At 43.2% G+C, this 24,500-nt stretch overlaps 1 protein-coding gene across 1 annotated transcript; it reads right to left on the reverse strand.

Moving 5' to 3' along the window:
• Window positions 1–1,789: 1,789 nt before the first annotated feature.
• On the reverse strand, window positions 1,790–13,227 carry MGST2 (microsomal glutathione S-transferase 2). Its single transcript, XM_075090550.1, has 5 exons — window positions 13,122–13,227; window positions 7,992–8,091; window positions 6,716–6,786; window positions 4,846–4,927; window positions 1,790–2,027 (listed from the first exon to the last, which is right to left on the reverse strand). Exons 1-5 carry the CDS (start codon window positions 13,177–13,179, stop codon window positions 1,895–1,897), a joined length of 444 nt encoding a protein of 147 aa, XP_074946651.1. The 5' UTR covers window positions 13,180–13,227; the 3' UTR covers window positions 1,790–1,894.
• Between the last annotated feature and the right edge of the window lie 11,273 nt (window positions 13,228–24,500).

Below are 24,500 nucleotides of genomic sequence, written 5' to 3' on the forward strand. Positions count from 1 at the left end.
CACTCTGCTGCCGGATGATGCTTTGCAGCCTCACATGCGCAGTTTCTGGCATGTGAAATCATCCCTGTGCGACAGCAGTTTATTCCTTTCTGTGAAGTAGATGGGATATGGGAAGCTGCCTATAAACATGCCAGACCACTGCCACAGGTAAGCTTAGAATGCAATAATTTCAGAGGCAAAGACCTACTTGAACATGGTTAGCGACCTTTGGGCCTCCTCTAGTGTGTATTTCAAGCCTGTTACATAGTTTGGAGTTTTGTCTTGGTTTTTCTTCTGGTGGCAGCACTTCCTGCTGCCCATGACTGTCTGAAGGCATCACTGGCAGGTGGGTAGGTGGATTTTCTGTATTTTAGCCCATAGACGGCAAGTTAGTGGAAGCATTCCCAGTGATTTCTGTGGTTATTAAATCTGGCCCTGTTGTACTTCCTTGCTGGAGGCGAGTGCCAGGGAGTTGCCCTTTCCACAGCTGTGTCACTTCCAGCCTATCCACCATCACGATTTTCTCCTCTGCAGCCGTTATTGGACCCAAGTCTTGCACCTCTGCACTTGTTTCATTTTATTGTTTCAAATGCCATTTCAGCCTTTGCCACCTGCAGGCACTAAGTTCTAACTAAGCTAACTTTTGCACATGCAGTGTGCTCACCTTTTTCATATGAAAGTTTATTATGAGCTTGATCCAACACTCAATTTTTTTTTTCTCAGGTTATCAACCTCGGTACACTTTTAGAAAGACCACGAGCATGTTCTTTACAGGAACATGCAGTATTTTTGGCCAAATCATGTCTTCAGAGGAATGACAAGGAAAATTTCTGCCTGCTAGCTCTAGCTAGCTTGAGTATATTCAGCATTGCCTGAATAATTTGAATTATCAGGAGCTACCAAAATAGTCAGGCATGGCCTTGCTTCTCTGTTCATCCACATAGTTTAAATTAACCATCAGCAAACTTTGAGCTGATGGTGCTAAGCCATGCCTTCCCTCTGCTTTTAGCAGAAAACTGTTTTCCTAGTCAGCTTGCTTTTCATTGTCATTTTATGATTCCCAGAGCTGCGGCCATGCTGGGATGTCTGTCTAGTCCTTCCCACACCGCAGCCATCTGTGCCTTGGCAGAGGACAATGCAGTAGACCCAATTGTTAGATGAGCATCTGTGCCTTCTTTTTGTCTGGGCTGGCTCTGCCTCTCACAAGTGCTGTGCTGTGGGTACAGCCTGTCTTCGAGAGGCTTTGTGTGAGGACTGGGATCTGCTTACAGGAGGGCCCCACTTCTGTGAGAAGAGCGTCTGAGCGCGTGTTGAACTGTAAACGTGCTATAAAATGAAAAGGCCTTCACAGAAACATAGGGTCAAGTGTGGCTTTAAATGTTTTCCTGAAGAAAGCACTGTTTCCATATATGCTTAAACAGCCTCCTGCAGTGGGATTGGATATCCTTGGAAAACTGGGACCTCGCAGCAGCATATTGCATTGAAGGGTGTTTTTACATTTGTGCAGAATGGATGGCACTGCTGGGGGAAACGAAGAGGAGTGAAGAAAGACTACAGAGGCGTTGGCAAAGCTGAAGGACATTGGGTAAGATGGGCTGATGCTTGCAGTGCCAGTTGCAACTAAATTACTTAATAACGGTTTTAGTTTTATGTAATTTGTTTAGGGTTTACAATACTGTGTGGGAAAACAGAACATTTAATTGCAAATGCAGATGTGACATTCTGTCTTACTGACTCTTTTTCAAGAGTGTAGGGAAAGGAGAAACCAAAACCAGCTCAGGACAAACGTGCATTTTACATTGCAGTGGGCTGTTAGTAAAGATCTCTGATGCTTTATTCACGTGCAGTTTATAATCTTTTTGGTGTTCAAGGAAAGCATCCACGTTATTAATTTATTTTTTTAAAAAAGCACTCTTCAGAACAATTTCCGTAGTTTCTTCCTAATGCTGAAGTCCAGGTATTCATCCAGAATGCTGTTAACAATCCCAGCTGTACCCAGCGTTATCAAGCACATCAAAATTATCAAATTCAAATGAAAACCTGTTAACCTAGAAGTGGAAAGCAGAAAAATACTCTTACTAGCTGTACATGGTGTGTGTACAGTGAAACTGCTTGTCCACACCAGTTAAGAAGAGGTGTGTGGAATCAGAAAGGATTACTGCTGCAACGCTGCCTTGGGTGTTTTGGTAATAAACCATTCACACACTTGGTAATAAACCATTCACACACGTGACTTTTGCTAGGGAGAAGAGAGATTCCTAATATCCTCTCTATAGGAAAACTCTCTGTGGTGTTTCTAAATACTCATGTGGAAGTTAGGAGCTTCCTTCAGGATGAAGCTACCTCATCCCGTGACACAAAGGCCTGTAGGTAAAGCCTCAGACAAGCTTGAGCACCTCACTGCCACTCTAGGTGTCGGAGTGTGGGAGGGAAGCCTTTGGGGCTGCGGGAGAGGTGTGCCTGTCTCTTACATCCACCTCTGTTGGGAGGTACTCTCCACCGAGCTGGGAGGTCTGCTGCTGGTTCTCACTTTGACTTGGAGATGGATTTTTGGCCCAGAAAGGAAGTGTGTTGATCCTAAAAAATCAGCAATTAGGGCACTTGCTGAGGATGGGAGAGGATCAGGTTATTTTATTTGTACAAAATGGAAAGCTCCCACAGAAGAGGCTGGGAGAGCCCTTCAGCTCTGGAACACAGAGCTCACTTTTGGGGCACATGTGAGCCCTCTGTGCATGCTCTCCTGGGGCTGTTCTCAGTGGCCTTGGAGCAGAATCTGGCCTGACAGGTATATGCTGGGAGTTGCTGCTGGGTTGGCTTCTGCTGACAAAGCAAGCAACAAAAGGTTTCTCTGGAGAATCCCATCACATCAGCATTGGAGGGAGGTCTGAGGAACTTGTCAGCCTTCGATTTACAGCTAGCTATCCCCATACCCACAGAAGCTGAAGAATTTAGGTGCTTGGGCACCACTGGGGGTGCGGGGAGCCTGAGAATCTCACTGGTGCCTAAAGACTTGATACAAGTAGCCTTTCTGCGTGCCACGTCTAGATGTGGATTTCAAAATTTTGAAGTATGAGATTTCCTCAGTTTCAGGAAAGCACGAGAAGTCTTTAGCTTAGCCCCTTAAGTATCTGTCAGAGCCAGCTGGAGGGAAGGGTAAAGGGTACAGCTCACTTGCAAAGGCCTCTCCAGCACAGAAACTGAGTAGAAGGTACATGTTCCTGTAGTGTTCTTAAAAAAATCCAGCCTAGGCAAATCTGAACTGCACTTCCCGTAGTCAAGTGCACGCGTATGTCTTGTAACCAGCCCTTTGAGCATGTGGACCAGGTCTGTCTTTATAACTAGCACAGCTGCAGTCAGTGATTATGGTTAAGAATCTGTGTGAAGACTAATTACCTTCTTGCTACTAGGGCTGCTGGAGGCATTTTGTATGTTTTGGGGCTGGGTTCTGCGTGCCTGACCTGTGCTGACCTGCTGCTAGCTGAAGCATCCGCTGGAGGTTAGCACCAGCCAGCCCTGCAGAGGCAGGCCTTGTAAGCAAAGCCATTTCTAGGGCTCCCAGGCTGACTCTTGCATCCTCTGTTCAATGCAAGGAAATGAGAGTCTCACTAGAGTGTAAAGCTCTGTCTAACAGCAAAGCCAGCCACTGTTCTTAGGCTTCCTTGAGAGGCTGAATCTATTGGTCTAAGAGTACTGAAGTAAAGCCTGGGAAAGATTTCTTGAACAAAGGACTTCTTAGTTTGTTGATTAAAGAAAAGTCTGTTATGCTTTTTGTGTTCATTTATCTAGATGGTTTTGCTCCCCAAACTTCCTTAACAGTTGCTAGTCTTCTGGTTGGTGTTCATTGCATCATTTGAATTATTGCATCTCTTATTGGGAAATATAAAATTATCTTCATATATTTGCTCAGGAATGCGTAGCCTCTCCCTTCCCTTAAGCAACAGCTCTTCCAAAGAGGGTAAAGGATTGGTAGAGACTGTAGTGTGAAGGAGAACGGTGATACCAGAATACAAGCTATGGAAAATATCCCTGTAGTACAGTCTTTTGCTGCTGCAGGATTATTCACTACAAAATAGTCTGATTGTTTTGTAGCCTCCTCCAGAAATATACATCCCAAGTCTTTTAATTTTCTGACAAGTGTATATCATGCTATTTTCTTTTTATGACTGCTATGTATGCTGAAAGAGGAGCCTTAGGTCAGGACACAGAAAATAGTGCAGCAGCTTCAGTGAAACAAGAAGTAAACTGTGCGTTTGAGTGTTTATAGTGGCAGGGAGTTTTGTCAGTGGGCATGTTTGTTGAAGCAGAATTCATGTTACGAGATGCTCTGCTCTTAACATCCGGTAACATGTGTTTATCTGAAGCTGTGTTCTCTTAACTGTTTGGTGAAAGCTCATCAGCCTACAAGGCCAGATTTGCTTGATTCCTTTAGTGCACTTTGTATGGCTACAGTAAAGGTCTTAATGTGACAACCTGAAGAAAAATGAAAATAGCAGACAGGCAGGCACTGTGCGAGCCTTGCCTGAGCGGTCTCCCATCCTACAGCAGTCCTGAGCTGCAAATCTGTGTTTCTGTTTTCAGACCTCTCCGAGTCTGGCTGCAAATATGCTCAGTACAAAGCAGGCACCCACAAGGTGAGCATCAAACCTCTTCTCTCTCGTGACCTGTAGCACATGCACATCTTAACCTAGGCTTCTGCTGTAACAGCCAGCCCTCTTCCCTGAGGGTTTCTGCTTCAGACCTCTTGCTGACACTTTACACATGTTGCATTCAATTATAGTCACTTTTCACTGCCAGTCCTTGGCTCTCAGCCCAGCTTCAGACCACAGACCAGAGCTTTTAACCTGCATTCAGTTGGTAACTCCTTACCTTCCTTTCACAGACTGTACGTAACCATAGAAGTACTTGTAGCGGGTGACCACGTACAACACACCCAGAAAGGAAGCTAATTCTAAGCAAAAAAAGATTAATAGGGGAAAAAAGAAAAAAAAAGTTAGAAAACTAAAAAATGAGGATCGCAGACCCTTTAATTATGTTTTCTAGTTGTATAGCTCTGGGGATTTTCATGGCTACCCAGACCCTAGGAATTCTTGGGAAAAATCATTCAAGAGAGATATATGTATTCTTAAACATTCACTACAGGAGGGTCTTGATATGGGTTTACAGATAGGGCTGGGTGTTGGACTGTAGCCCCCCCAGTTTGGTGGTTATCCCAGAGGCAGGATAGTGGGTTGGAGCACTGTGGCTTGACCCTGCGCTGTCATTTTGTATTGTTATGGAAGTTCATGCTAAAGGGGAGTGTTTGTTTTGGAAAGAGAATCTTATTTATGTTGTTAATAACCTGCTTTGCATTTATATAGCAGCTTTTATCCAAGGACATGAGAGAAAGCTGTAGTGAAGTTAGCTTTCTGACCTCCCTGTGGGAAGAGTATAAAGTCACCTCCATTTGATAGATGGAGCAGGGTGTGTAGGTCAGTCGTATTATCCAGGACTAAGCTGGATAATTTTGTGTTCTTTCAAACCGTGCAAATGAGTATTACAGAGAACAGCTTTTACTGTGTTCTGGATTAACTCATGTAAACATACCTATGGGAGATACTCAGCTGAAAAAAATTACTTAAAGAGGAGGTTAACATAATCCTTCTTTTCTTACATATGACAGCACATGTTTGTGCTGCTGGTTAGCAACTGGGATTTTCCTCTATTCAAATGTCTATCTATCTCATATCTAATTTGCTGACTTAAGTGGTGCTACTTTGGATTTACATTGGATTTGCAGTGGAGATGGCTATAAGAAAGCCCCAAAACAATATTACTCTTTTGGAGCAAACAGAGAAAATGGAGAAGAAAGCTAGTCGTTCAGGAAGAAAAGGTATAGTGGGCATGATCTAGTTATCCCTTTCCAGCCCACACACTTCATGCTTCTAAAACGTCCCCTGGGGAAGGGTTAATGAAGCAGAGGTCAAAAATTACGCTCTGTCACAAGTTCTAGCTCTACGAGAGCCCATCCCATCACTGCTAGGAGACATCACGGACCCACCTTGGAAAGTCCAACAGAGTGAGAGGTAGGAAAGCTCTGTGGCATCTGAGTTCAGAACATTTGGCCAAAACTGCCCCCCTGCTTTGTGGCTGAGAAAACACAATACATTTTCCCGACTCCCTGCTGCATACCTGAAGTACAATATCTGTGGCTGGAGATGCCGCTGTTATGACTGTGCTTCAGTGCTACGGCCCAGAACAAACAAGTCATAGCCCAGAGGTGGTGTCACTCATCTGGGACATAAAAACCCAAACGTTTGCTGGCTTGAGCTCTGTCTCCGTCAGCCAAGGGTCCTGCCACAAGCATGAGTGCTCTGACCTGAGTCTTTTCAGGCTGCCTCCTCCCCAGGGACAATAGCTATGCGTGATGTCCTGTGCAAATAATTGTTGGTGGAAAGCATCTGGAAGCTGCTTTTCTGAATGATGCACTGCACGAATCCACTGAATGTATGATAAATGTGCCATGTACTGGCTCCTTGGTTTGTAGAGAGAAGTGAAAGCTGGTGGGGCTTTGTGAAATGCCATGACTAAGTCGGGAGTTCTGTGTCACTGAGCGTTCTTCTATGAAGGCTATGCCATGGTAATGCAATTAAAAGAAGGGGGAAAGATGTCTACAGTCATTTACCTCCTGATAAAACTGAAGTGTTCTAAAAAGTTATGTAAAACTTCTCAGTCCGAGATAAAAATGAAAAGTATTTACCTTGATTAAAAAAACATCCTGCAGTCCAGAGGACAGTCAAGAATATTGGGTAAAACTCCACACAGTTTTGTCTGCAGAAAAAAATTTGAAACACCATTAGTCTGGAGAGGAAAAGAACTATGGGTGGAGTTTTCAAGGAGAATCGGTTCTGGCCTCATTTAGTTGCCACTAAAGTTAATGCTATCGAATCCAGTGGGAGCACAGTCAAGCCAGCATTAGGCAGTCTTAAAAGTTCTCTTCCTTGTAATCTCAAATACAAATTATTTAAAATATTTGCTTGGTATTTTAACTTAGACAAGGATCTGGATCCCAACTACATGGAAATAAATAGGACAAATAATCCTAAATCAAGTGCCTGCGCAGCAGAGAGAGGCAGGAATTGCAGCGCTTGGATGTGATGTTGCTCACTTATCTCCATACCCGGTATGCAAGTTTTGTGGGTCAGCGTTCCCGGGACTGCAAGAGGAAGCATAAAGCAGTGCGTAGGCAGCTTGGATTGCCCTGCTGAGGCCAACTGCCTTTATGAGGTGCTGTCAGGCACAGACAGAACATGATAGATTTTCTCATGGTGAGGATCATAACATCTTTATTTGTGGGCTTCATCAGTTTTCCCACCAATATTTTCTTGGGATATCTTGTCTTGCTTGTTCTGAATGAATTTCTTTTTAACAAATTAGGCATCATTCTATATCTAACATATTCTGTGACCTAATATGTTGTCTGATGTATTCTATATCTCATTGTTTTTATCCACTACAACTACAGATACAGCAGATGGGATTGTTCAAAATAAATATAGCTACTTTTGCACAGGATCATTAGTTAATCACAAACTGAAGCCCTTTAGGAAAATGCTGTCTTCTTAGATGGGCTATTCCACCGTTACTGACTGTGAAGACAGTGGTTTTCTGTGCTCTTGTCTTCCATGTGTTTGGTGTTAGCCACAGTCCAAGAACTGACAGCACAGCTTGCAATATCCAGAACAGGGAAATTCTCTAAGTTAGAGCCAATCAGCTCTCAGCCCCTACTTAGGTTTGGGGAATCTGATTGCCTAGTTTGATCAGAATGTGAGCAGTGATGGTTTTAAATGAGCTGAACTTACCTCATTATCATTAAAATAAGAGCTGAACCATTTGAAAAGTGATCCTTTGGTTTGGGGTTGGTTTTTTTTGAGCAAAGTATGCAAAGAAAAGGTAACATTTTAAGATAATGGTTTTGCTTCTCTTCTGACTGAATTGTTATTCATTGCCACCATCCTAATGATCTTTAGACTTACTGTGCACGAAATGTTCTGTCAAATTCTGGAGCTCCAGTGACAGCTGGGGGCATGACCTTGTGCTTCATTCTTGATTTCCCCACCAGCCAAGCAAAATGACCTGTAAGCAAAAATAAGGGCTCACGAATTACACAGTTCCTCGGCTCTGTTGCATCCCTAAAACATCAGTAATTTTTAAAATAGAGATCATTGTTCTTCAGCTCTTTCCATTTTGTTTGAAGGAAAGAGAGTTACATTATATAAACTGGTTTTTCCCTACGAAAGTTTAGATCTTATCTTCAAGAGTGACTTACTCATGAGGAAGGCGAAAAATTGCTATTTCAGAAATATATTAATTATCTTTTTGCACTAGCTACACTAGCTATGACTTAAATATCCTTCCACCTCATCTGAATCCTAGAACTGCACAGCCTAGAAGCAGTCTAGGCACACTACAGTGGCAGCGTGCTGCCTCTTAGCAGTATCTCAGTAACCGAATTGCCCTGAATGAGGTCACTTCCCTACTCGCTTGAATAGCATATGGTCATTTTGTTTTAGTAACGCTAAGAGCTACGATGCTTTGGAGTATGGGGCAGCATTGCAGTCTTTGGAAATCAAAATCTGGTAGCCAACTTTTTAAAGTTATTTACCCATATCTTATAGCACATAATTTTCCATCGGTTGTTATTGCCTCGGACTCTCAAAGTTCAGTGTGTAGGAAAGAGCAGAGAGCTGCAACTGGGAAGGCTGTAGCCTGTTTCCCTGCTCTCCATCTCATCTGCTGGAGAGCTCTGAGACCTATCTGTTGGAGGACCCACACTGTTTCCACCCCCACTGATTGGAGCTGATAGTACTCACCTGTCTTGTAAAAAGCATTTCTTAAGAACTGATGCAGTGCCATGAGAAAGATAGATTACTTACTGTACAGTGACTAAATATCAGTTACTTACCAAAAAACCCCAAAACAATCAAACACTATATCTGCACTTCTGACCTGTATTTCTAGGATCGCTTCTGACATGTATATGTGTACACCTCATTTTACTGATGTCCTCATTGCAGAAGTCTTCCCCTAAAAGTTGAACAGAGGCTCAAAAGGACAAAAGGCAATACATGGACAGCAATTTTCTGTATGCAGCAGAGCTATTGGGAATCACTGTGCTTGACTTTAAAACTGTCTGGTTACGTAGAGTTATTTTGCTGGCCATGTCGTAGCCACCCTGTGTGAGAAGCTCACAATCTACCTTGTGCCTAAACTTTACCTGGATCCAGAAACCAGGCACCTACCTGAGTTCACTAAAAAAGATTTGTCTAAGGGACAATCCTTGAGCATACCTTCTGTCCTCCCTTCTGGGAGCAGCGGCATTAAGATACAGCTAGAGATATTAGTGGTGCTGCCCTGTGCACCTCCTATGTCTTAGCCTTGTGGCCAAAGCCTTTTCCCAAAAAAGCATTTCCCCATCTGTCTTCTCCCCATATAAGGAATTATGGGCTGTGTTCAAGTGACCCCTTAACCTTTCTCTCCAGAGACTAGTCAGAGCATCTCAGCTATCTCTCTGTAAGGCAGGCTTACAGGACCTTTCACTGTATTTGCATCCAGCAAGACGTCCTCCACTCCCACCCACGCATCTCTTGTCACGCCTGGTGATTCATCCGTTATTTGCCACCTTGCAGCCCTTTCAGAAGGGAAGAATGGTAGCGGGGAGGGTTTAGGGAACATGGTTCAGGGAGACTGAAGCTTGTGGAAGCATAAGAATTACCTCTGAGAAATATTTTCCTGGAAAACTTAACTGAAAAGTTGCTTTTTAGCTTCTGTTGCCCTCAAAATTATCTATTTCTTATTACAAATGCTATGTGCTGGCAAATCCTGCCTGGCTTATCAGTCAAAGTGGTAGGGGAGCCATAGCATTTTGTGCAATGGCGTTTTAGCCAGCAGTGTGCTCCTCGTTTTCTGGCCGCATGGAGCCATTCACGCTTACAACCAGTCTAGGACCAGGTTTTTCTCTACTGAGGAACTAAGGCAAGCCAAGGCGGCTCATTGCATCCAAATCAGTTAGAAAAGAGCCTTGAATGGATGCTGGACAAAATAAACTTACTGGGGGTAGTAAGATTAAGGCACTGTAGGGGCCAAAGTGTTCTTGTTTGTTCAGTACAATCAACCAAAGCGAATTGTCAAGGCTATGGTATAACCCTGGCCTCAGCTCTAACGCGATTTGCCCTTGGTATTGCTTGGTCAGCAAGGCTCTAGTCTGAGGGGCACATTTGCACGTGGTTTGCACACGGGAGACTCTGGCTAACAATATGCAGAAACAGGTTGCGCTAGCACGACAGTACGGCTGACCATCCACTTCTTTAGTGGCTTCCGCTGTGATTGATGGGAACTTTGCTTCAGTTAGGGACAGGTGGGCTTTTATATGCTGATGAAAACCAAGCTGTGGCACTGCGTAACGGGAGAACTAGAGTCACGTCTGCCACCTTAAAAGCAAAGGTGAGCCCAGTGTGCAGAACAAGACAGGTGCCAACCAGGGACTCGAAAAGAGCTCAGGAGAGGAATAATTACTATATTTTTTGTTAATTGCATAGGACTTTCCCTTTAGCTCCTTTGTGGTGAATGGAAAGTGGCAATGTAACTCCGAATTTAAGTTTTGTGATTATGGTTTAACAAGGGCTGAAGTAAATAATAAAGCAATGGGAGAGCTCTTCTGCCTCACCCACTGGAGGTGCTGTCGTGAGGACTCCAGAAAGCATTGCAGCAGGAGTAAAGATTTTAATAGCCTTTTCTTCCCCCTGGATCCAGTTGTTCAATTCTAGCAGGCTAAATTACACGACTGAGGTAGTTACAAAGTATGCTTGACTTGCCTTTGTTTGCCTTTTTTTGCTTTCATCTTCAGGTGGCATTTATGGTTACTGAGTTAATATCTTTACCCTGAAAATATGGGACAAAGCAGCCTTTCAAGTAACATTACCCTCAAACATTTTATGTGTGTTAAAAAGCCTGTAGAGAAGCTGCTACCTGTATTGCAGTGTATGATAGCGCATGTTAATTTGCATGGCCTGGGCTAACAACCTTTAAAAACATAAATCAAGTGCTCTTTAATGTCTTGCTGGGTCCTGGAATTACTTAGAGTGATTTCAAAATGTGCTAGTTCAGAGAGGTTCTTCAAAATAGAGAAGTGGGACTCCTGTCCAAACCGTTCTCTCCTATATCGATGACTGGGATTCACTCGGTCCTTTCATTGGATCCCCTTGTTTTCCCATCAGTCTACAAAACACTAATCTCTCAAGCAAATCTTACCCGTTTAAAACTGGATTCATGACTGGAAACCACTTCCTGCACTGTTTCTGCTCTTCCTTTCTACCCTAGAGCATTTCTTGCACAGCTTAATCTTCGACTGACCTGATTCTTTGAATAACTCATGGTTCTGAGACACTAAATGTACCTCTGATGATTGCTGAGTGAAACCTGACTTCCAGCACTGCTTCAGGGAGGTTGTATTGCCCATTAGCACCTTCCTAACGCAGGACTGGGAGGCTCAGCAGAATAAACAGAAGAGCAAACAGAGCACCGAGCTGTGTATGTTGTATTTTGTTCACAGCAAGCGGTCTCATGCTGGGCTACCCTCCTTGCATGAACTGGTTATAACACATGCTTACGGTGCCGGTTTCACAACATTCATTTGAACTCCTGTAAACTAATCTGTGTTGGTGCACCCATGCTAGAAAGCATGCTGAAAGTAAGCCAAGCGGTGATGATTTAGATCAGATCGGCAGATCAGATTCTTACCCAGGTTTCTCTTTGGGCTTGGTGTCAGACTGCCATTGTAAATAAAACCCAGGTTATCTTATCTTTTCTGTGATTTTAACTAAGATTAACTAATACGGATTAATCATCACAAGGAATAACATAGGTATTTTCGTCCTCCCTTCGCAGTTTCAGTATCTGTACAATTCCTTGAGTTTTCAAAATGCAGTACTTTTCTGGATCTTGTTAGTCTGGGTTTTTTTTAATCCTTCACACTTCTACATTAAAAATCAATGCAGGCAAGTTGAACTTTCAGAGAAGTTGTTGGTAAATACTGCCACCAGAGAGAAATGTTCTGTGAAGATCACAAGGGTATGTTGTAGCTGATCTGATGACAGAAAAAGAGGCCGTAAATTTTAGGTGCTTTTTATTTGCCTTCTGTGGCTTTGGGCTTTTTTTAACATGGAAAGGTCACATTCTCAAGCTTTTTTTCTGCCGGGTAAAAATGTTATTTCAGTAGTTGAAGCTTTGAGAAGAAACAAACAATCAAGCCACATAGATAGGCTGCTAGATAAGTTGGCAGTGCTACAGATATTTGAAAAAAAAAAAAAGGCAGAGTAATTAGTTTTAACCTGCACTTAATCTCATGCTAGTATAGCACAAATGCCTTCAAAATGTATCTTGTTTTCTGGTGTAAACACAACTACATGAATCAACATATTTCAAAGAAAATAATGACAAGCATTAAAAATGCTGCTGCAGTTTTAGACTGATACACAGCAAAAAGGGTGTCTCAGACTTGCCCACTTCTTTCCCTAGTCCTTGATTCTCAGAGGCACATCATCAGGGGATAAAATAAATCCATTTAGATCTTAAAGAAATGTAATGATGAGGGCACACTATGGAATATCTCATATTATTGCTGCCTGGTGTAAAGGTTTGCTGTCTTCTTTCATTTCAGATACTTAGTATATATCTCTATTTCAGGAAAAAATTTTTACAGCACTTTCAGTCCAGCATTGGTGTATTTAATTTCACAAATTTACTCTCACTTTGGAGGTTTTCTATTGTAGAGGTGCCTAAATAAGAATTGAAACCAAGACACAATGTGGCTTTGGGGTAACTTTACAGCTAGTTACAAGCTCTCATAATAGTATGATTCCAAAAAGTCAGCAAACAAAATAGAATTGAAAACAAATTAGTTTCTCCCACAGGGAAAAGTAATGTGCCCCACTGCGCCAACTCCCTGTCAGACTACAGAGAGGGTAAACAATGCTCTGGTGAGAAAAAAATCTTAGGAGTTATCAGAAATTAAAGTTACACAGCAGCCAGTTTATCATAAAATAATTTCCAGTACTTCATAACTGGTGGAACCCCAAGCCCCAGCCACGTAACCCCACAGATCTTACATTGCTGGAAGGTGGAAAGAAGAGAGACAGCGGCAAGCAAAATGAAACCACCAGCCATGTTCCCAGCAGCTTCCGTGTGCGAGCAGGATGTGTGTATAGGAGAGAGAGCTTGAGTGAGCAATACGGAAAAACAACGGGAGGGAGAATTATAGTGTTTTTCAGCATTGCAACAAAGGTCTGCCCTGGAAATAAAACTGCCCATCTTTTTAAAACAAGAGTGCAAAATTATGGCCATTTTTCATTCCTGAAAAAGGTCAAATACAGTCAGCCAGCCCTGCCTGCCTCTTGCCTGTGTGAAAGCGCAGAGAGAACAAAACCAGCCTTTCCCGCCTCTGTGGATTCAGCTGTTCTTTTATGTCTTAGATTTCAGTTGCAACCTCTTTGGGGGTGAAGACTTTTTGTTCTGTGTTTGCACAGGGTGCAGGGCGGTGAGGTCTGCATCCATCACTAGCAGTACCACTTGAAAGCAGCAGGTGCAGGAGATGTGAGGGGGGAGCAGAGCTTTGTACTGTCCCTGCACTTGATTTACGGGTGTTGCGGAACATGTACAACTTGGGCTCTGACGGATGACACGACAGCCACGTTACAAGTAGTCAGCATGCAGGAAGGAATTGTTCAGGATAGTTCAAAGGGTAAAACAACGGAGAAAGAAAGAAAGACCTTCCCTCATTTTACTGCCTGGAGTACACTTCCTATAGCTTATGCCTAGTCCTAAAACTGGCAGAGATTCTCTCAGGGAACATTTTTCATCAGCTAGCCCTAACTAACAGGAAGCTTAATGTCATTAGCCTTTATGATTCCATAAGACCACTGGAACAAAACCAGCGTAATGTTTGTTGTGGCTCCAGGATTATCTATCCCCTTTGTCTCCAGCTGATGTTAAAGTGGGATATTTCGTTGACTTTAGGAAAATTTGCTAATTTTAAAGGCTAACGTAAAAAGGACTTTAAATCAGTTATTTTACCTTGCCAAATTTTAAAAGGATATTTCTTGGGTATTAATTCAGCATATTGTTCTTTCTGAAGATTGGAAGAATAGATATACTGTAATAACACTAGCTGGATGTTTGTGCTTAGTAACTCTTTAACTGCTGATTTATGCGCTCTAATTGCAGTTCTTGTTGTAGTATGGGTCGGCTTTCAGACCACATAGTTTCTCTATGTTTTTAGGGACTGGCTCAGAAGTGTTCAAAACATTGTCACCCTGCTGATATAGGGAAGTGAAGGAAAACTCTGACACAGCCAGTCATTTGAAAAGTTAAAGCCACAAGGTCTAAATATTTTAAGGCCAGCTGACACTGAAGTCATGGGGGTTTTTCTACTTCATTCAAAGGATGTGAATTTCAAAATGGTAATGGACATGCAAAATCCAAGAAAGATTGACTTAAAAGTAGGCAGGAATACAATCTAAGGCAGGGGGCTAAATCCACAGATATATAAGTTACATGGCCATTACGGCTGAGATGGAGTCTGCTTAAAACTATTCACTTTCCACTGGTAGCAGAGAGTTTGTAGTTGCCTAAAGATTTATAATGCAAGGTCATATGTAGTCCACAGGCAACCTGACCTGGCGTTATGCTTCCTCACTGTGTAACCCAGAATAGGAAGTCAGATCACACACAAAACATGGCTGGGTTTATTTATGATTGTGGATATACAGTAGTACTTCAGATGCCCAGAGCTTTTATGATGAGTGTAAGCTCCAATATATAAACAGATGCCAAGATCAACCAAGTGATTTCTCCAGTTACGTCAGGACATTTTGACAGCTTGTCTGTGGCTTATTTCTCAGCTTGCTCCTGATGAATGTAATTTGATTTTTAATTTCCTTCACTTGTGTGTATTTCATATGTGCTTTGCTTATCTCTGCTGTTGTAAACGCATGTGTTTTCTGCAGTTGTCCAAAGCTGTCTCCAAAACAAGAGAGGCTCTGAGCAGCGAAATGTAGTGTAAACTCAGAGATACTGGCGGTATCTTACCAGACTTAGGTGTTTCCCATTTAGAAGCAGTGGATTTTATTCCTGCGCCATACTTTGTATGTGTGCTCTACAGGGAAAACAAGTTTCTCTAACCACCATTTACAAACAGTGGAAACTGAGGCATGGGATGGGACTTGCTAGTTTCACACAGCAGCTGTATATCAGAGCTGGGGGGCTGAATAGCCCTGGGATTTAAGGCAAATTAGTTGTCCTGTGTCTGGCTGACCTGTGTGTCCCTGGTAGACCTTCCCAAAGAGGCTGGCTCTTCTCTCTGTAGAGAAGCTCCTGTTGACCAGCAGCAAAGGCAAATCCCAGCAGGGTGGCAGAGCTGCTGTCACAAGAGAGCAGATGGTTGGGGTAGTGAGACCAAAAGCATTTAAAATGTGAAACCAGACTGATCAAATAAGCTTTTTTTAATGGAGTTACACTGTCAAAGCTGCTCAGTTTTTGTCTCTGGGAGGGCTGAAAAGAGCTTTGCAAAGGGCAGCATTCAGTCTATGCAGGGGTGTAACTTCTTAACGGCCAGTCACAAGTGGCAGTGCAGCACCTTTTAATTTTAAATACCTCTAGGAGACAGGCTCTGAAGAACAGAGAAGCTCCCCTGCCTGGAAGGGAAAACATATCTGAACTCTCATATATTTCACTGCAAACGTTTATAGGCTAAATCATAACTATTACAATGTATGAGGCTAGCTCATGTATCAAAAGTAGTTTAGCTAGAGCAGTAACAGTAGTGAGCTCTGCGGTTTATTAATTTACTCTGCTTTTCAACAATATATTACAAAGAACGTGGCCCTGTGTGGCACTGGGTCATGTTCAGGCTTTAAATTTATCAAAACTGTGAAACAGGTGAAAGAGGAAGAAAATACATTTATTCCTACGAATGTTCCTATTTCTACCTCCTAAATACCAGTTGTAACCCATGTCTGCTCTTATTTCATATATACTTTGCACGCGGCCTCAGAGGAAGGATGAACAGCCCATTTTATTCAGTTCATTTTAGAGCCTGGTTGTTCAGAGTTCCCTGCTTTGTGGCAGAGTTACCAAATGGTAAAACAGATCCTCATTTTCCATTCCCATCCTCTGGACACTGGTGGCATGAGATCAGACTATTTTTGATGGTGGTGGCAGAGCAGATTTAAAAGGATTAAATAGAGTAGTAGCCAGAGGTTTGGATTCTTCCCCCATCTGCACCTCCTGCAGCCTTATGTCACCTCCATCAATATTGGATATAAGTCAGGAAAGAATTGGTTCATGGTGTTCTCATCTGGGTGCACAAAAGATTGATGTGCTTTAACTCCCGTCAGTGTTAATGTGAGTTGCTATATGCACATAAATTCCTGCGTGCCCACAGGCCTTTTGGATTTCCTTATGGCTTTTGGGCATCATTACGTTTTTTTTTTTACCTTGGACATTGCAAGAACTTATCTGGGATGCAATTCTGGACTGAGATAGAGCATAATATATTTTTACATATGTTCATAAAACACAAACTGTGCCAGGCTTGTATAATATCCCATTGTAATCATAGCAGGCTTTCAAAGTAGCAGCAAAAAGAGGAGTCTAGGTTATTATAAGAAGTACCTTCATGTAATTACAGTGTGTGGTTGGTTTTTGTTAAAATGGTGCTTTTCTGTTAAAAAAGTGGTTTTTTTCTTGAAATATCTTCCCTTGTTCTCAACTTTAAGGAGCTCAGAAGTGCAATGGCTTGGGAGAGATTATCAGAACCCGCTCAGGAAAATGGTGCACACACAAGCACATTTGCACTGCCGTGTGAAAAAGCTGTGTCTATATGGTGGTCAGGGAATACCTGGGACATACAACTCAGTAGAGGCCGAATATTCCTCGCCTCCCATATCTCAGACCTCCTCCACCTCCTCCTGACCTGAATGTTTCTGGAAGAAGTGGAAAAGCTCCAGAGAAGAGGTACAACCTAACAGAAGAAGGGAATCCTGCAAACCTCTCCTCTCCCATTCAGCAGAAGAGGAGGAGGAAATGCGGTATACAAAGCTATTTCCCATTCTTTCTTTTGACTTTCCTTGTGAGAGATTGAATGTGTGCTGCAAAAGCTACCAGCCTGGAGACGGGATGTGGTGGGCCTTGCAGCCACATAATGTCTGAGGAGAGAGTTTGGCAAAGCCACATTTCTTTTGTCAGTGCATGTGATTGTGCCTGAAGATTAGAAGCAACTCTCCCGGATTCTTCACCCTATGGAAATCCATGTGGCTTACGCTCCGCGCCTCGCTCACTGGCTGAAGCTGCTGTGGACCAATATGATCCATCTTGCCTGACTGCCTGTATAATACAAATTGGCAGCATTTCAGCAACAAATAACAGCTCATTAATAAGTGATGGGAGCTGGGAGGCAGCGGTGCTTCCAGACGTTAGAACGCTTCCTGCATCGCGCAGTCCCGCTGGCTCTGCATACGGTATCTCCGGTTTGCAGCAGTTAGTCTTGGGAGAACCGAGGGCTGCTCTGTGAGATGCAGATCCTGCACGACTTATGTCTGGATCAAAAGGAGGTTTAAAGATTTTCCTGTTGCTATTGACCAACTGGAAGCAGATCCCCAGGCCAGCGTGACTGCTCTGATATCTGGAATGCAGGGGATTAATGGAGATTCAGCAAGAGATTTGAAAACGTGTTGGTTGTACATCTCCTGTCTCTTCACAACACCTTGTAGATTTGTGACAACATAGCACGCGCTATTTTTAACTTGCTAACCTTGGACAAAGAACTATTTCAATTAGTGAACCACTTCAGCTCGAGGGAGTCTTTTCATCCATACAGAAGGAAGTTTAATTTCATCTTTGTGGAAATCATCTATGCTTAGGAAGTAGGAGGTAAATGGTGCTCATGTTCAGCCTTATCCAATGCCTTTAGGCGATAAGGCAGATCTTAGCATTTGCTCAGGTAGCTGGCGAGCCAGGCCCTCCAGCATGGCCAGCTCTTCAGCACGGCTTGAGTTATAGTCACAACTGTGTGCCATTATTTATTGCCTGCATCTTCAACTTTTCAGAGATGCTATTGGTAAACGTTGGTTCCTGGTGTCAGAGAGATGCTTGCTTGACCCCAGCTACCAGGGGAACATAGCGGCCCCTGTCATTGTCATAACTGAAAACCTGACAGTTTTCCAAGGTGCCTGCTGTAGTTATGCATTCAGCTGCTCCCAAATTCCTACCAGGTGGGATCTCCAATTCCCTGAGATTCACTTGAAGGTCTTGTGTGAATTCATCGTGCTAACAGAGGAGGTTAATGGCAAAGACAGGAAGCAGAGCGGGTACCTGGCTTCCACCTTTGAGCTTTGAATTCCAGGCCCCGCACCCTCCTCCCATCTGGCAGGTTGCAGAGCATGCAGGGACCTAGATGCCAGATCCCTCAAGAAAAATAAAGCAAGCAGTTGGTATTGTGACTGCCATGTTTACATGGGCATGTTTGGAAAAGAAAAAAACCCCTGGAGAGTATCCTGCTTCTACCATGCTTCTCCATCTCTCTCCCCAGCCAGGGCAACCCCAGTCAGGTCCAGCCCTTCCATGCCGGAGGGGGTTTGATCCAAGCACTGTCAGATCAGCCGCACTCCCAGGTCGACTGCTCCATCCTGGCTTGGCTTCTGTCTATCCTCCCAGCTCTTTTCTCTGTCCCTCCCCAGTATGGTTGCCATTTCTTCTCTTGGTCTCCCCAGCCTCCCCTCACCAGTTAGAGGCTCTGCTCTCATCCCATCTCCTGCTCACTCACTCCGCCCATATCCACTCTCCCCTGACGGATGCCGGCTTTGCTTTCGGAGTGGTGGTACGTTAAACCCGGGAGGCCTGGGAAGCTTTGTCTGCTCCCAGGCAGGGGAGGGGGTGCCCCGGCCGGGGTCTCGTGTTGCTTGGCAACATATTTCTCTCTCCTCCAACAGTCATTTCCCCTCACAGCGCCTGCTGATGCACGCACAACAAATGACAGCGATATTACAGCTCCAGTTGCTCCTGTCGCTGTTTACTTGTTATTTACGGTTATTGCCATGAAAGAATTTGTAAACATTTCTTCGCATCCTTCCTTGGTCAAAATAGATATTCTTACGTGCTTTTGTAGCACACCTGCATAATTAATGAATGGTCACTGCATTTCAGTGCACATGACATACACTCTTACTGGCGTTATCTAAAGTGGCTGCTGGTTCTGGATGTTTCCATTTTTCAGCCCCAAATTGAGATGTCCAAGGTTTCATACTCAGAAGTGCAAAAATCCAATGCAAGAGAGTCCGGCTTAACTCCCTCAAATTGTGGCTCTCATTTTTAGGTATGTGTACGTTTGATGAACTCTGCTATGAACTGCTTTCTGCCCCTTTCAAAAGGACACTAAGGCTAACACTAAGATTTCAAAATTAAAACGTTCCCATGAACAGAGATAATGCAGCCAGGGTTTCTCCTGATGTCTGTGTCTCCACTTTATCTGTTTGCCCTTTCTTCCTCTGCACTAACCAATCCAGCTTAGTCCTTCCAGTTTGCATTTGTGGATGTGCCAAAGAAGAAATATAGTTTCACTTATCTGTTTTCTCTAAAGGAGCACATCAAGAAGGCCAGACCACATGTGTTTTCTGATCTTACAATGAAAATCCTGCCGAGGCCTTTCCTTATTTGATAGACTTTTGTCACTCAGGACAGATCTGGAAAGCTTTGTTTGTGCTGCTGGCTAGTTATGTGCTGCCGGATCTTCTGCTGGGCCTTGATTCAGCTCCAGAAAGGTTTTATTCCATTTGTTAGCGTGGACTGATTCCCTAGCTTGTGACAAGATCTGACAGGCAGGAGAGAACTTAGGTTTGTACTGTAGGGGTGCTGTGCAGTGACAGATGCATATGTACATCTGCCATTGCCCTCTGCTGGGGTGAGCCAGAACTACTGGTGTGTGCCCTCTGCTATCTCAGCTGGAGGAACCCGTTTAATTTCCCAAGTAGAAGCCTCTCCTTTATTTTAAGAAATTACCTCTTTGGGAACTAAGGCTGCCTGCATGTAGCTAACTGGCAAACAAGATAGGTCGCTTTGTTCAGCAGGTGATGGTCACACAGCGTCAGCGCAAAAGCAGCACAGGAACTAACCCAAGACAGGAACGTCCACCTCACTGGGGCCCAACCTGCGGGGAGGCATAAAAGCCATCTCCAACGTACAGCAGAGTTAAAAAAGATGGGTTGTAATTTTTTTCTCTCATTCAGCTCTTCTTCTGACTGACTTTACAGTGGATGTGCACGTACAGGGTTGTTTGCTAGTTTGCAAATGGAGACTCTAAATCCACTTTAAAATCCAGTTTTCCCCCAGCAGAGGTTATTAAGGACAGTCTTTTTGAAAGGGCTTTATAGAATGACGACCTTTGAAAGGCCTTGAAGTCAAGACCTTTCTAGAAATGAAGGCCCAATGCTAAGGTGCTACAACAGAGGCACACCTGTGAGGAGGGGGCAGCTTGCAGTTCTGTGGGATTGCACCGGGAAAGAAGGAAGGGGACACTATGGCGCAGCTGTTCCTCAGAGAAAGAAAACAAGCTCCAAATCAGGCTCACTTAGCCTAGAAGGGCTGGTTGCTTAGGAGGGCAGAGGTGACCTGCATTAATGATCCACTGTCAGCCATTTCTTTCCTGAGTCTACAGCGACTAGGAGAAAAGTATATTGTTTACGGGTTGGTTTTTTTTTGTTTTTGCTTCTTTTACTTTGCACCGCTTCTAAGCACAGACTGCTCCATAGTCAAACAGAGAGATCTGAGCAGGTTTCCCAGCTCCACCTACTCAGGCGTGGCTCTGCATCCCAGGTGGGTGCCATGGCTTACAAATCCGGAGTTTGGAGAACTCTGCAAAGTCATTTGGAGAGTGCTTCGAAATTCTTGAATGAGCCTGGTCGGGGGTGGTTTTCATTCTTCAGCTTGAAAACCCTTCTGGGTTTTCTGGTGGAAACAGAAGCAGGAAGAGAGTGTCAGCTCAAAGGATAACCTGGTAATGCTCATATGGAGGCTAGCAGGAGTTAAATCAGGTAATGTGGGAGTGCAACTAATGGGCACTTTCATCAGTCACCTTACCCTGGTTACTGTCTGGATCAGCTAACATCCTTGTGCTGACTGAATTGCCTTTCTCAACTCAGTGAGAGATGATATTGCAGAGTACAGAAAACTGCTGATAAATTAGCAGAGTTTGAGAGTAAAAGCCATTCCAATTCTAGAATGGCCTTATTACTCTTTGAACAACCCAAATGTTTCTCGATATAGTTCATTTAGCCAGCTCTGAAACAGGGAATGTAGAAATAGGTGGCATTGACTTGGGACGTTTATTTTTAGGTAAAGCTTTTTGTTCCCTCTCTCAGCATAAGAACTACTTTCATCTTCTTCAGAGGCAGAGTTATAAATATCTTCCATTGAGATCCGGGGCCTCTGACATGATTGTGTAGCACTTCTCCCTGCTGCGCGTGGCAATCATATTTCCTTCCATTCTGCAGCACTTTCACACCCCTCTGACAGAAAAAGCCCTCTCAGCTCCCAAAATCCATTAGTTATTTTCCTGAGGAGGAAGGGGATCCTTGTGGGGAACTGCACATTATGCGTTGTATTGATATGAAATATAACATCTCCCATTTCTGCCTATTCCTAATCAGCGTTAGACACTTCACTTCCTTGGATTTCAGCAGTCTGGTTCTTCTTTGTGTAATCAATAGCATGTGCAAACTGTTCCTGTCCTTGCTCTCCTTTGCTTACTGGTGCCTTACACAAGGCAGCCCTTGCCCATGACACAGGCACTGTAATAACTTCAGAGTGACAGCACTTAATTTGTCAACATGTGCTACAGAAAGGACCAAGCAAGAAAGATTCAAAAGCCTGTCAATGGCAAATTTACTTCCTGCTCTCAAAATATGTCTCAGACCCCAGACAGACTTGTATCCCCCTAGCCTGTTTGATAACGTTCTCCTCTACAATCCTGGCTGCCGCGCTTGCCAGAAAAATGGTATCTCCTGGGAGGACTAGTGGGAGCGACACGCAAGTGCTTCGTGCATTAGCTGCTATCTCTGACCAGGAAGAGCTCAAGTGGTCAAGCTGCATAGTGTGACCCATCTCACAAGACTGGTTTACTGCTTCCACAAATTATTGAAGTGCCAATGGAGACAACAGAAGTTCACACAGGTTTTCCTTGCTGCTTGCAAGGAAAATGTTGGAATTTTCCTCACCTGCACCTCAAAGTGAGAAGGGAGCAAAGAGGAGATGAGACACTGCGGGTCCTTTGCTGAAGCTGTGGAAAAGCATCAGCGCACAGGAGTTGGTGCAGACGTGTTTCATAAGCACTGAGGAGCTCAGGGAAGCAGGCAGCATTCCCAAGAGGAGGACCAAAAGGCAAGTTTTGGTCCATTTTCTCTGACTGGTACTTTCCTTTAGGAAGCCTTGCTCAGGTAATCTAAAAGAAAAATGACTGGAGAAAATACAGCAATAAATAAAGTGGTAGGAGAATGCCTACCTGCCAAAATCTGGAGTTGCGGGTAGAGAAGTAGCTTTTCCACTATCTTAACTTTCAAGTGCATCAAGATGGTGGATAGAGCTATGTGCGCATTACCATACGTGGGCATGATTGTATAAGCAGCGTTCTCTTACAAAATACTCATAGCCTGAAATAAGCTTAGTATGACCACAGGCAGAGAATACTGGAGTACACTTCAAGTTGTGTTAGTCCAGTATCATTCATGTTTTATGCTAATTCAAAAGTAAACAAAATCATCTTAGGTCATTTTGGAAATGTATCCCTTTTTCCATTTCCTATGGGCATTATTGTAGTTTTATTTCTTAAACAAAATTTCATTTTTGGCATTTGCTAACATCGTACTGTTTTAAGATTATGATCTGGTTTTACCTGTCACTTTAAACCCCACATTTCCCCAAAGGGGAGTGGAAGGAGGTCAACTCTTTAATGGGCAAAAAAGAGTAATATTCCAAGCATTTATCTAGTTTGAAATTAAAATACTACTTCTACTTGGAGAAGAAATTTATTTAAACTTGGGTTAAAATAGAAAAATTAAGTTTCAAAATAAATTAAAATTTAGCCTTTCTTGAAGTAGTTTTCCTGCTAAAAGCACACTAGTGAAAGTGTTCAGATCAGTGAAAAAAACAGATATCACAACAGATACATTGCTTTGTTTAATCCCTGCTTTTTGTAATTTTGATTATATAAAAAAAAATTTAAGGATGTAGCACTCATGAGAAATTGTGCCATTCCAGATTATAAGCTTTGACAAGAATAAGGCAATTTAGATAGAGATATGGGATGCATTTTGTTTGAGGCACATCCTGGTATCAACCCAAGTCATAAACTCATGTCAGGTCCTCTTTATTTTAAACTTCATGGGCAAGTTAGAGGCATCCTCTACAAGGGTTCTAATGCAGTTCCTTTTCTTTCCCAGGATCCACAACAATGTCCATGTGACAACTCTCAGTACTCATTTTTTTGGAGACCACCTGGTTTCTGGCTTTTAAAGAGAAATGAATGAGTTAGCATTTTTGGCAATGTATACACGCTCCCTTTGGCATATGTGATGAGCTGGAAAGGGCCATACATTGAATATTGTATTTTGTATAGTTGACAAGGATTTACATCTAAAAAAGCAAATAAATTCATGCACTCCGTTGCTTTCCCTCTTTCACTTGACTGTTGTAGTTGCCTAGCATATTGCAAAAACGAAATGAAGCAAGAACTGGAACTAAAAAAAAATACACGTCTAAAGAAAAAACAAGATAGTAGAATAGGATCCAAATTAAACATTGCCTGATATAACCTGGAACATTATTATCAGGGTGTTGAGCTGACCCTGCTTGAAGAGCACAAGAACCCCTGCTTTAGACTTAAAGGCCTTTGACTGTTACACAGCAGCGTTCACTCTCTAATTGAAGTCAATGATCTCATAGCCTTGGGGATCTGACATGGGGCATAAATTTGCCACAGTCATAGTTTATAAATGAGCATCGCTATTTTACAGTGATAAGAGACCAGGGCCACTTGGCCTGCTCCCTCCCATTTAAAAGCAAAGGGTTCATAACACATAGAAAGCCTTGTTGTTTGATTCTAATGGATGATATCTCCTTCTGCCAGCTCAAATATATTTGCCATTTTGGCACTAAAGTGAGTACTTTTCACACTGTTTCCAGGCTCAGATTGGTTTTATACCCTTGCTAATCTGAAGAGGTACCCTTCAGTCAAGTGAGTCAAGAAAATCCTCTCCTGCTGTAAACCTCTGAGCCTGTATTTAACATAGAAATGAATTTCATGAATCAGACGAGGAATTAGGAGGAAACTGCTGGAGCCTGGTAGAGCCTTGTAGTCTCCATGTACACTGTAGGTGTGTTAGAGAACGTCTGGCCTGGGCTGGGGAGCCATGGACTGATAGGTCAAATTTGCTTTCCCAGCC

Source organism: Phalacrocorax aristotelis, chromosome 4, assembly GCF_949628215.1.
Source record: "Phalacrocorax aristotelis chromosome 4, bGulAri2.1, whole genome shotgun sequence".
Taxonomy (NCBI): domain Eukaryota; kingdom Metazoa; phylum Chordata; class Aves; order Suliformes; family Phalacrocoracidae; genus Phalacrocorax; species Phalacrocorax aristotelis.

Excerpts from the sequence above, each read along its gene's own strand:
- MGST2 (XM_075090550.1), bottom strand. The coding sequence starts at position 13,179 with ATGGCTGGTGGTTTCATTTTGCTTGCCGCTGTCTCTCTTCTTTCCACC. Across the intron at positions 6,787-7,991 it reads GACAGAACATTTCGTGCACA|ACAAAACTGTGTGGAGTTTT; the intron begins GTAAGTCTAAAG and ends TTTTTTCTGCAG. Across the intron at positions 4,928-6,715 it reads AGGATGTTTTTTTAATCAAG|AATTAGCTTCCTTTCTGGGT; the intron begins GTAAATACTTTT and ends TTTTTTGCTTAG.